Source organism: Pteropus medius, unplaced genomic scaffold (genome assembly GCF_902729225.1).
Source record: "Pteropus medius unplaced genomic scaffold, Ma_sr-lr_union100, whole genome shotgun sequence".
In the NCBI taxonomy this organism is placed as follows: Eukaryota; Metazoa; Chordata; class Mammalia; order Chiroptera; family Pteropodidae; genus Pteropus; species Pteropus medius.
This window is the reverse complement of record NW_024349796.1, coordinates 16,030,919-16,043,801: the sequence shown is the minus strand read 5'-3', so window position 1 is coordinate 16,043,801 and position 12,883 is coordinate 16,030,919. Positions and strand designations below refer to the sequence as shown.

Below are 12,883 nucleotides of genomic sequence, written 5' to 3'. Positions count from 1 at the left end.
TAAAGGGGACTCGAAGATAGATTTGATTCCTATCTAGAAATTTCTATCTTTAATTGTAACTGCTTATCTTTAAAGCGTTTAAATTAAAAGAAGAAAAATAACAATAAAAAGGAAACCAAGAATCTCACACAATCCTACTATTTTAAAAGCCGTGTCCCTCAAAACTCTGCCCACCCCGTGAGGCAGTTACAACGAACGATGTGATTCCTGCTCTTGCAGACGATTGTGCCTATTCAGACGTGCACGTGCGCACGCGATCACACAGAGAGAATTCAGCATTTTTATAAAACTAGGATTGTGGTTTCATTGTGTGACAATGCAGTTATATTGTTTTGGCTGTTTAAATTCTTGAAATATATTATTGGCATTATTTCAGGGTAGTTTATTGAAATCTATCTTTTTGTTTTAAAAAATGAACGATTGTGATGATATGTAATATTTTTTAGAATTCTGATCAGCATTTTTGACTCGTCTGCTCTTCTCAGAAAACCCTATGGGGTAAAACTATTACCATTTCACATTTGAAAGGGAAAGCGAGTTAGGCTCAGACAGGTGGAGAACTCATTGGTGACCTGGAGCACTCAGTACAGTTGTGTTTTATCAGCAAGCAACAGAGGAGAAAGGTCTAAATCAAAACAAACAGAAACTTTCAAAGGTCAAGAAGAAAATGCAATAAAATGCATATAATTTTGAAAGAGGAAATACTTTCTTCAACAAGAGAAGGAAATTAGAAGCAATAGAAAATGGATAGATCTCATTGTCGCTGAGGCACCGTCTCTGTCTGCATAATCGAAGCTGGGGTTCTGCCACATACGTCATCTGAGTGGCAAGAAAGAAAGTTTAGAGAAAGTGGGCTTGTCTACAACAAAACCATTGGAAGTTGGTCGAAAGCTAGTCATGTGACCATATCTAACTAAAAGGGAAGCTGAGAATTGTCATTTCTATGTCCTGCTAAACCTTGGGGATGAGGCAGGGGAATATTACTTGCCTCCATTACCTCAGGAAGAAGGAAAGAATGAGGATGGGGTGATGGATAGAAGATTTCAGCCACCGTTCAAATCTTTGCCTACCCAAGGACCCATGTCCAATATTTTCCCTATCGATTACTCATTCATTATTATGAAAAATATTTCAAAGTTGCATCACCTGATGCGTTCAACTCACAGTTCAAGATATCTGGATAAGGAGAAGTCAGTTCTAGATGGAGTTTCTAATGGTTTGGCAACAGACATGCTAATAAATTTGATAGCTGCTCCGACTCCCACCCCATATTCATAAACACTAGTGGAACAAGATAACTGTGATAAAATACTGGTTTTTAGAAAAGGAAAGAATAGGAGACACAGCAGTCCCTGGTCCACAGTCATAATGAAACCCTGTGAGACCTAATTTCAGAGACCCTTTAGTAAATTCCTTGATTAGACACCTACTCTGCTCTTGGAAAAGAACTCCTTTGCCTATTCATAAGCATGGCTCCTCGTTCATTATTCTGTGGCCAGAGAGAAAGTCGAAATTGGAGCAGATTTCTTCCAGACCCTTCAATGTGTCAGTAATCGAGCTTTCTGTAATTCATGCGAATGATCATTATTATCTAGTTGAGGATTCTATCATATTTCTTTTCCCGCGTCAACCATCCGTATTGATTAAGTTGCTCTTGTTCATGAAAAGAGTACCGATTTTACTTTTTGTCTGAAAGGCATTCTCATGATAATTATCCATTACCTCATTTATCTAAGACCATGGTTTTTGACCTGTCTATCCGGTACCTCATTTTTACCGTAAATATTTTGTAATGCTTCTGATACTACCGTGAAGTAAAATTCAGAATAAATATAACTATCTATACTAATATATTTAAAATAATCACTATAATATCCTAATTGTAATAGGGATAGAGAGAAACAATGACTAATAAAGGGTGATGTATTTCAATATGTAAATGCTCAGGTGACTATTCAAGGAAACAGAATGGAAAAGAGCGATGTTTGCACCAGTAAGTATGTGCCAGTTACCGACTCCAGTAATACAGGAATCATCTTAAATCATCCTAAATTTGTATTAATGATGCACAATGCTAAACAGAAGAAATTTTCTCTTATTTTACACAGAAGTTGCATTCTTAGATAATTCGCTACATACTAACACAGGGAAAAACATGCTTTGTACTTATGTGTAAAATTGCCTCTGGTAATGTATACTTTGCTTGATGGGTTAATAGACAGACACTAAAAAACTGCTACCTAACTGTAGAAAAAAAGCATAAGCAGAAATAAAAATGACTACCTCGATCTTACTAATCATCCCTTCCTTCCACTGCCCACTGATTAGTACGGTTTTTGAAAAATTAGCCATTCCCACCCAAACATAGCTACACACATTCACCGAGGAGAAGGGGAAGGAGGGGACCCAATTATTTTTTAACCTCTGAAGGTAGATATGATGGGATATTTTTAAACTGTCACGCAAGTACCACTTTTCTCATGGTCCCCTACTAGAAGAAATACGGTTTGTATATTCTAGTAAGAGAAAATTAATAATTGCATGTGTTGTTGCATATATGGTAATCATAGCTTCCAAATTTTCTGGTACAGTTTGGATTTTAAAATATTCTGTCTCATGTCATAATAAATGTATACACACTTTTCTTAGATCTTATGTTCCAATTTTTGGTTCGAAATTTATGAATTCCATACATATTGCTATCATATGAATCTAAAGTAAAAACATTCTGCATTTAGCAGTTTTGTTATTTTATATTCACGGATCGAGCATACACACTGAAAAATAGTGTTTAAAGTCATCGTTCTTCTGCAAATACTTTAAATCTTTTTCCACACTCTGCAACTGAATTTAGAGTCTACCTGCCTTCCTGAAAAATATTAAGTATCATGGCTATGTATATTTTTTATTTTCCTTAAAGATAATTATAATATATTGATGAGAGTATGAGAGAGATTGAGATTGATTACCAGATCCTTGATATTTTTTAAAGAATAAATCTGAGATGTTACCAAAGCATACAATTTCTTCCATATAATGTGAAACAGATAAGGAAACAGAAGAAAAATGAAAAATGACGGGCTCTTTCATATGCGAACATATTATAAACACAGGAGTGAGCGTAATATTTGTCTGTCTGGAGCATCTGCTGAACCATTTCCCAAGTCACCTTACTTTTTTTTAATAAATTGTGTGGTGTATGTGTTCATTTTATAGATCTGGCTCACTGACAAATTCAATTTCTTAATTAAGCTAAAACTGCTATTTTCTGCCTAAGAATATTTCTTTTCTTAGAACTTTAAACATTGCCTTTATTTCCAATACCAGCTAGATTTGTTTACTTGGGAAAAGAAGGGCTGGGTTTTTTGGGTTTTTTTCCCCTCCCAAAATACACAATACTTTAATCACTTCTCTAAAATATGACATCTATGGAAAATTGAATATCTGGCCCCTGAGTCCTCATTCATGCATGAAAGTAATATACTCGGGTTGAGGGACATCATCTACCTTCAGTGCGGCCTGCACAACCCCTCCCCCCCACGTGCCATCATCTCTGACCTTCTTTATTGTTTGTTAATCGTTGAATTTCAATAGCCACTCAGATGGGACCCTGCCGTCTTTTAACTTTACGTCCTTAAGTCTTGGAGTTAAAGTACAATTTAAATTTAAATTTATTTTAGCATTAATATTTATTGATATTATGGTTGTTTTGCACAAAATCTACTGCTTATATGTCATGCAAATATTTTCTACCACTTATTTTAATAATTACTTTCTAAGTCTTTATGCTGTTGGACTATGACTTTAGTCGATATATACTGTTTTCAGTCAACGCTGTTATATTTCATACCATAGAACAATCAGAACTAAAGGAGACTTTATAGGGTTTTTGATTTATTTTCTGGGCTGCACCTCAAACCTGCCTAGACCACATTGCTCATACAGCTGAGGCGTAGGAAAATCAAACATTTTGCCAAAGTCTGTCAAATTTGTCAGACAGAACTGGGGTTAGAACCCCCTTCCCTGTCAATCACATAACTCATAGTCTACTACTTTTTCGTAAAAAAAGTTTTTTCTGGGGATGAAATTGTACATGTAAAAACATTTATAAAACGAGTGTGTTTATATTGACTCTTTTGTAATTTTACTCATTGTTTTATTTTTCATTTTACTTTAAAATCTTATTCTCTCAAGGTAAATTATTCTAATTTACCTATTTTATTTCAAACAGATCATGTTGTTTGTGAAGAAGAGTTTAAATACGCCATGTTAGCTTTAAACTGTGTATGCCCAGCAACATCTACACTTATTACACTACTGGTTCATACCTCTAGAGGGCAGTAAGTATATTTTTTCTTTAAGATAATGCATTTTAACTTATATATATATATATAAGTACAGCTATGTGATTTAGAAATATACCAGCCAAGGTATACAGCTAGATATGTAACTATACTTGTATTTGTGTGAGTTATCTTCATCTGACAACGAGATAGATGGATAGACAAATACAGACCTGTTAAGGGGTCCAAGACATAGTGGACATTGACAGTGATTTGCTGTCTCTTCCAACTGATCTTGAGGTCATTTGTTTCATTCAGTATCCTAAGTGTCTGTATGATTCATTAGGCCTAGGATTAGGGCGTTATTTCTCTATTTGAGATTAATACTTAGCAAATAAAAATTTTAAAAACCAGGATGATGACTGTCACTAGTGTAAGACCTCAAAGCCCATTTTTTTTCTATTCCTGAGGTAAGTTTTTAAACTTAAAGCTATATGTACACAGTTGACCTCAAAATTAAGTTTTCCATTATTATAGAATGATAATAAAGCAGTAAATAAGATTAATGTACTATAAAAGAAATCACCTTTTATATGCATTTTAAGGTAGATGGGGAAAGTGACAGCATCAGAATATTTTGTTCTCATTTATTTTGATAGAGTTTCATAAAATACAGAGGCCGTTTGTGACTTGGATGATCAAGGAAAATATAATCAGGGAACAGAGTCATCGCTCTTATTTAGAGAGACAAATGTCGCACTGCATTTCATTCCTTTTCATATTCTTTACTTGGTATTCTAGACAAAATGTTGATCTTCTACGTAAATTTCACTGTGGTGTTTGTGGTTATAATTATTTAAATTTAGTTAATTTAATTGATGGTTATTTAAGTGAAGTGTCATGCCAAATAAATCAAAGGAAAGGAAAATTCTTTCTTGGGATTTACTACGAGATGAAGTAAGTTGCTAATTGAAAAACAGTAAATGCCCTGTGGTAGTTTTGAGTGTATTGTACTCACTTTCCTCTAATTCTGTCTTTGCTCTATTGAGACAGTAAGAATTTCTCAGGAGCAATTTTCTTAACGTTCTGAATTGAAATATTTTTATTCTATACGATCGTGAACGAAATCATTTTTTTCTGTTGAAGAAAGTACTCAGCATAGTGATGAAATAAAATACTGAAAACTATTTTGACACCCATTAACTGAACATTCATAGAGCTCATCACATGGGTTCATTATTTTGTCATGTCGTCTTTGTCACGGAGTCATATGCCTCTGGAGTTGAATATCTAGGCCGGCTTCACTGTCGTGCAAATAAATGTGCACAAGGACCAGCTACACTAATGCACACTATGACTCGAAGACTGGTTAAATCGCTCAACGTCGAGTAAGTGTTATTTATTGTTACATGGTAGTGCCTGGTGAATAAATTGTACTTGACGTCATTTAAAAAAGAATTTTAGCGACCCTTAAAATAGGACATTTCCCAATATATTCTAATGAATTTTGCCTTATTAAAGAGAATGTCGTGGAGGACATTGTTACTATGTCAATAAGGATTTTCCGTATAAGACAGACCCGCAAAACAATTTCACAACTAAGTATCACAATAAACGCTACAGTCCACCAGAAAGGCTTTCTTCAGAGCAGCATTATTGAGCTATAATTCACGTATCATACAATGTACAACTCACTGTTTTTTAGTCTGTTTGTAGACCTGGGCAGCCATCCTGACTGTCTAACTCTTGGATATTTTCGTCACCCCATAAAGAACCCCTCTACCTTTCAGCAGTCGTCCGCATTTCTCCCCGACTCTTTCCGCCAGTCAGATAGCTAAGCTACTATCTATAGATTTTCCTAATTTGGATATTGCATATAAATTAAATCATACGGTGTGTGGGGTTTTTTTTTGCTTCTTTCCCTTGGCTTAATATTTTTAAGTTTCATCCACTTCATAATATGCATCAGTACTTTATTCCTTTTTATGACTGAATGCTATTCTTTTATATGAATAAATCATATTCTGTTTTTCTGTTCACCAGATAATGGACATTTGGGTTGTTTCCAGCATTGTGAATGAGACTGCTCTTAATGTTTGTTAAGATTTTTGTGCAGACATATGCTTTCATTTCTTTGGGGTATATAGCTAGGAGTGGTATTTCTGGGACCTAAGGAACTGCCAGAACTTTTTCCAAAGAAACAGTAATATTTTGCAATGTATTAGGGCTCCAATTTCTTCTCATCCTCAGTAACACTTATTATCCATCCAGCTTTTCGGTTATAATCATCCTAGTGGACGCAAAGTGGTGTCTCATTGTGATTTTGACTTTCATTTTACTGATGGCTAATAACATTGAGCATTATTTCATGTGTTATTGGCCATTTGAATATTTTCTCTGGAAAAAAACCTATTCAGATCTTTTGCCCATTTTTTAATTGGGTTATTTGTCTTTGAATATTGAGTAGTAAGGGTTTTTATATATTCTAGATACAAGTACCTCATCAGATATATACCGTCACTAGTATAAATAATTATCTGAACAGGAAAAAGCACTTAAATAAATATACTGAATGTATTTTATTAACAATATCATTTGACTAATTTGTATCATGTCTTCTGTATTATGCATTAATCGAAGATATAGTCAAGATTCACTTATTAACAGAATATGTTTGAAATTTTGCCCTAGAGCATCGGCAGAAATTAGAAAGCTCGAATATATTGTTTTAATAATAACAAAACAAACTAGTGAGTTAAATTTAGTAGTATAATGGGGAAAATGTTGAATACTATAAAATACTTTATACAAAGATTATCAAACCTTTAATTAAAAACCAAGCTTACAACGGTACTCAGATTTCTCCATTTAAAAAGGACAGAACATAATATTATTAAAACTTTCTTCTATAATAAAGGGTGATTTTGAATAAAAATAGTTGAGATTCACAAGCTATTGTATATTCTATTAGTTGATACAAAGTGAAAAAAGAAGCTAAGACTTTAGGATCCAATGAGCAGACAAATAAATATAATACAAAGCCTTAAATGGCCTAATTTAATATATATGTTATATGTATTTATATACATGTATATTAAATATATGAATACATATATATATATATTTAGGCGAGGCAACCCTTGGTTGACCTCACAGATTGCAAGGACCTCGTCAGCTTACAATCCCTTATTTTTTTATTTTCTACGCCTACAGCACCTGGTCATCCTAGGGGGTCTCCCATCCAAGTACTAACCAGGCCCGACTCTGCTCAGCTTCCGAGAGCAGACAGGATCGGGCTTGTTCAGGGTAGCATGGCCGTAGACAAAGATATACTTTTAAATAAAGTGCTATGTGACTTCCGAAACAAATGAGATAGGCAAAGGAATCAAGAGTTGGAGATCAAACGGTCAGTTCCAGTGACCAACGTGCCTCAGGACACAGTATTGACGGAGTTTCTCATTCAGAGCTGGAATCGGACTCAACCCCCACCGTCTTTTCCTTAGTTCTCTTCTCACCAGTGGAAACGGGACACAGGTGAAATCCACAAATCGAGGATGACTGGCCAACCTCTGGACTTCTGTGTAAGAGGAATGTTAATTGAAAACGAAAATCTGGCTTGTGTTTTGGAGTCTCTACAGCAGCTTAGCCAGGAACCTGACTCATAAAGCTCCCGAGGCTCGTTACTACTCTTATTTCCTTTTCTTATATGCTAATGTATTCCTTCTAGTCCTGGTTGATCTGTGAGTCATGCAGGACTTCATGGGACTGCTCTTTTCATTCACTGAGAGTTTACTCCGTATTTCGGCACGTCGCGATTTCTCCTCTTTGCTCGCTTTATTACATTGAAGCGTTCCGTGCTCTTGGCAGTGATGTTTCTTATTGCTAATCGAACTAGCATTTTGTTTTATTTGGCAGTCTTGTTAGAAAAACGAGCATAGGTTTATTCTTTGGACAAAATCACCATAGGCTACTGGACAAGGACTGTGACGATGTGGGCAAGGGAAGGCCAAAGATCGGGCCAGTTCATAGACACTGATTCTCCATTCCGATGCCGCTTCGCCCCTCTCAAAATTTAATTTTCTTTTTCTTTTTTCTTCCAATTGACTTTCGTAAATATTTCAACATTTATTTTATTAGTCCCATATAAGAGGGGATATTTTTGTTCTCGGCGATCATCAGTGGAAAAGAAAAGAGAATAAGAAACTATTGCAAAGTTCTAAGTTACGGAACTCGGCCACTAAGATACGGATGTAGAAAAGAGAGAAAAGAACAAAACATCTTCACACACGGAGTTGGGCGGCGGGGGGACATAAAATGCCCGGTTTGGCAGTCAGAGGAATGTCACGCTGGCTGCAGGTGTAAGTGGTGGTAGGAACTGTCGCTGTTCTCACGGAAGGGGAAGCAGGAGTAGCAGGCGTTGGGGAGCAGTGACAACCGAGCACGGCTCCTTGGGAAATTATTACTATCAGGAGACAGATGGACGAGAAGGAGAGCAAAGGTAGCAGAGCATAAAGGAATCTAAAGGAGGAACGAGTCGTCAGAGAAGTGGGCTGTTGACCCCGTAGGTGGCCGAAGACCGGCGGACGCTGAGCAGGCAGAGTTAGGTCCCTGGCCTCCGGGGAGTTCTCAGGGGGCGATTTGAGATGAAGACATTCTCATTTTGAGAAAGGATGAGGAAAAGAGGAGATGCTAAGGACACGGAGAGTACCACGTCACTGGGTTTGTTCATGAGGATCAGAAAGAGAGGTAATGACAGCTCTGCCGCACAGAGATGCCGAGGAAAGCTTTCCGCGTGTGTGTGTCCGCATGTTTTCATCTCTTGTCTGTTTGCTTGTAAAGTGTCATTTGCAGGGTACCAGTGAGGAGAGAGAGACCGGAAATGTAACGAGAGAGTGGGGGATGGGATCCAGAGACTGTCTGGGGTATCACCACCTGGGAAGGAGGAAAATCAAGTATTCCTTCAAAAGGAATGGGGACGAAGAGGGTCATGTCCAGTAATTTTATTCATCCATAATAAGGACTGTTGCGTTAGTTAAAAACATGTCCTGCCCCACATAACATAGTACGACCAAAAGTAGGGGTGACGTTTATTTTACAAATCGTAAGTCTGGGGCTCGGCATCCCGAACAGGTTGTCTGACGCCACCTCAGCAACGCCCTCAGAACACCTAGTTCTTTACATATTTTCTGCCAGTATATTTAGCCTGTGGATCCTAATCCTCCAGACACTCTCTCTGAAATCACAGAATGTTCCCTTGGCTTCAGGCTGTTTTCTCCTAGGTAAGAAGAAGGCTCTCCATGAAGGCCGGCCGCTGCCTTTCATATCTAAAGGTACTGCTATGTTTTGCATATTAGAATGTAGGCTTGATTCTAGTAATGTCCGTTAGCAATGTCAGTAAGTTTAGATTTAAAAGATTTATGTGCATACACACACGTATATACATATTACGTGGTTATTTAAAAGGATAGCTATACTCTTTTTAAATAATTCGGTTATATATCGTAGGCAAATCAAAGGACCTCAGATGCGCGTGTATTGAATCATACAAGTAACCGTGATAGACTTAGTTTTATATATGAAATACGATGAAGGTCACTGAAAGCTCAATTCTGGTGATGCGAATTTGACACAGTTAAAATAAGGAAATATTATTAAGTATCTACAGTAGAGTTGTAGATATTTTTAATAAGTTTTCTGTCAAAGAGCCAAAGCAAACATATAATATTATAAACTATGTGATTTGGAAACTTCTCTCAATAAAGAAGCAACTAAGACTGGACCCTGAGAACTGAGAGTTCTCATCACAACTAAAATTCTCTGTTTCACGTCGTAAACAGAACTCGTAAGTTGAGGGAGGAACGTGGCAAAGAGGAAGAACACCAGGCTGGCAGAGAGAAACGGGTGACTCACCAAATGGTGAAGCCATCTACCACTGAGACAATTACACGCTTCATTAAGTCGATCGTTTTATATGGAGAATTTGAGATAATAGTTTTCTTGTCGACTCATCAATTTATTTAACAATCTACGTTCTGAATGTTTACTGTATGACAGAGCCATACGAGGTGTTATGAGTTCGGTACTAAAATCAACAGAACGATCACTTGTCAGGGAGCTTTTAGTCCAACTGAGGAGAGGGATAATAAATAAAAACAAGTAAAATATGGACTCTCTCAGAAGGCGACAGCGCAGTGGAGAAACACAGAGCGGGGGAGGACAACGGGAAGTTCAAGTGTGTCACGGTGGGTCCGACTTACAAGACAGAGTCTTGCGGGACCGCGCCAAGGAGCTGGTGTTGATCAGTGACCTGATCGAGTCCAGGGGCTGAGCCGCGCGGACCTCCGCGACACGAGCTTTGACTCTAAGATGCACGCATGTCCGAAGGCGTGGGAAACAGTGAGAGGCAGTAAAGACAGAAGAGAGCGGAAGGGAAGGCGAGGTCAGGGGCAACCACGTGCCAGTCACGCAGGGTCCCTCGGGCCACTGTCAGGATGCTGGCCGTCGCTCTGGGACGGGAAATCATTGGAAGATTCTGAGCAGAGGAGTGATAAGGTCTGAATAATCAGAGGAATAAAGGCGTTGGCTTCTTGGTTGAGCAAAAGCAATGGAGAGATGATGGGTAAAATCTAGCCAGGGAATTTAAACCCTCTGGAAGTATGAAAGTGATGAGAAGTGCTCAGGTTCTAGATATATTTAGAAGGTTTTGCTGTCAGGATTGGTTGATTGATAGGATGTGGGGCAGAACAGAAAGGAAAAGGTCTAGGACGATGGCACATTTTTGGACTGAGCAACCAGAAGAATGTAACTGTGATTTACCACGATAAAGACCACGGAGATCAGGGTTTTTATTTCAGACAAGATACGTTTAAGAGACTTATTAGCCTCCCCGAGTATTGTCCAGTATGCGGTGTGGAGGTGAGGGAGGACTCTACACGGAAGACATAAGTTTGGCTGCCATCATTTAAAGTCATGAAACCTGATGAAGTCACCTGCAGGACTCTCCTGAGGGCTGCGTGCACCGTGCCGGACCGCAGGCTTTGGTCTTTTTCACTGGCTCTATTAACCGATATCAAATGAGTTAGGTTCTATATGCAGCGAAATCATTTCATTTGCCATCAGTCAGTTTGAAAATGGCGAGAGAGATGCTTTAAAGACAGAATCGGGGCGCTGGCAGCCGCACGCTGTGTTTGTGATGGAGAGAAAAAGACTCGAGCTTGCCCACGTGCAATTTATGTCTAAGTCAGAATGTTTCAGAGGTCAGACCAAAGTATGACAATTCTCAGGACTGTAAGAGAATAAATGTTAGTAACTTTGGATATTTTTTGGAACACCATGAATGAGCGAATACATATCAGAATGCTTTCAAGCAATAAACGGTGAAGGCATGTATTTTCACCATGGCCGATCTTTAAAATCACTGTTTTAAGTGTTACAGAAATTAGTATTAAATACATCTTGAAAAAGATGACTGAAATACATACAATGTCAGGCATTTTACTCTCAAGTGATGTATCATATTTTTCGGTCAAAGAACATTTTTACAAGAAAGGCAAAGAGAATTATAGGAAATACAAAACACTGTCTCCTTGAAAGATACAAGTTTTTAGAGACGATTTGAAAGTTTGTGTGGAAGAAATGCATTACAAAAATAATCTAAGAGAAAATGATTAAATACGATAAATATGATTTAGAAAATGTAGAAGACAAAGATAAAAAAAAGATAAGTTTCAGAGAAAATAATGATTACATGAGATAAATATAAGCAAATAACAGCTGCTAGCAGATTCAGATAATGATAACATTATTATAATAGGATGAAATAATTTTACTTTAATTTACCAAAAAAAGGGAGGCTTCGAATAGAAATCAATTGGCATATGATATATATTTTTTTTAATATTTTAAATGGATAAAAAGATAAAAGAATCCCAATGCTAAATTCCATGGGTACATATGAGAAGTAACGGGGAAGCAAAGTTGCTTTTAGATTTTAGCAGAATCAATTTTTAAAAGTTGCAGTTTTGTAAATATGTTCCTGGGCGTGGTGACTTCGTCAGAATCCCTTCGTTAACTTACTGGGCAAGCATGTTATTCTCATCAACGGCACCCAGAAACTGCGGATCGGGGGTCGCAGTGTTCTTTGTGAACTGAAAACTAACTTGTAAACATGGCATTGAGTTCTGTCCGTTGTTTTCAAAGTAAGGGATGTCTTTAAACGCGGAAGAATCCCTTCCCGTGTTGTTTCCTTAGCTGGCAAAATTGCGTCATGCCTCTAACCGAATGCAAAGCATCTGTAAAATTATAGAGGTAGTGTTGTTTAACTTTCTATCGTGAGCATTATGAGCATTATAATTGTGTACATTTAGACTTAAGTGGAATTCAGGCTTTCTCAAATAACTATTTCTCCAGAGATTGCTTAATAGTTTTGTGAGAGCTGCAGACACAATAGAAACACATTAAGCCAAAAGGGAGTGTAATTGATTTGTATTTGGGGGTATACAGGCCAGTATCTCTCATAGGTCATCACCGCCATGCCTGTCAAACAAAAGTCTCCCAAAGCACAACGGTCAGCCCCTTAGCCTGATACAGTTCCTGAAAAA

At 37.4% G+C, this 12,883-nt stretch overlaps 1 protein-coding gene and 1 pseudogene across 6 annotated transcripts in view; one reads left to right on the top strand and one right to left on the bottom strand.

Moving 5' to 3' along the window:
- Positions 1-12,883, top strand: part of KCNT2 (potassium sodium-activated channel subfamily T member 2) — a 205,063-nt gene that overhangs the window by 125,624 nt on the left and 66,556 nt on the right. For 4 of the 6 annotated variants that reach the window (XM_039883459.1, XM_039883458.1, XM_039883461.1 and 1 more), the window contains exon 14: positions 4,232-4,340. In XM_039883459.1, coding sequence (XP_039739393.1) covers positions 4,232-4,340 — 109 coding nt within the window. Of the gene's footprint in view, positions 1-4,231; positions 4,341-5,500; positions 5,672-12,883 lie in introns of all 6 variants that reach the window. The other 2 variants (XM_039883456.1, XM_039883455.1) reach the window with 1 other exon arrangement.
- Positions 7,488-7,606, bottom strand: LOC120619373 (uncharacterized; annotated as a pseudogene).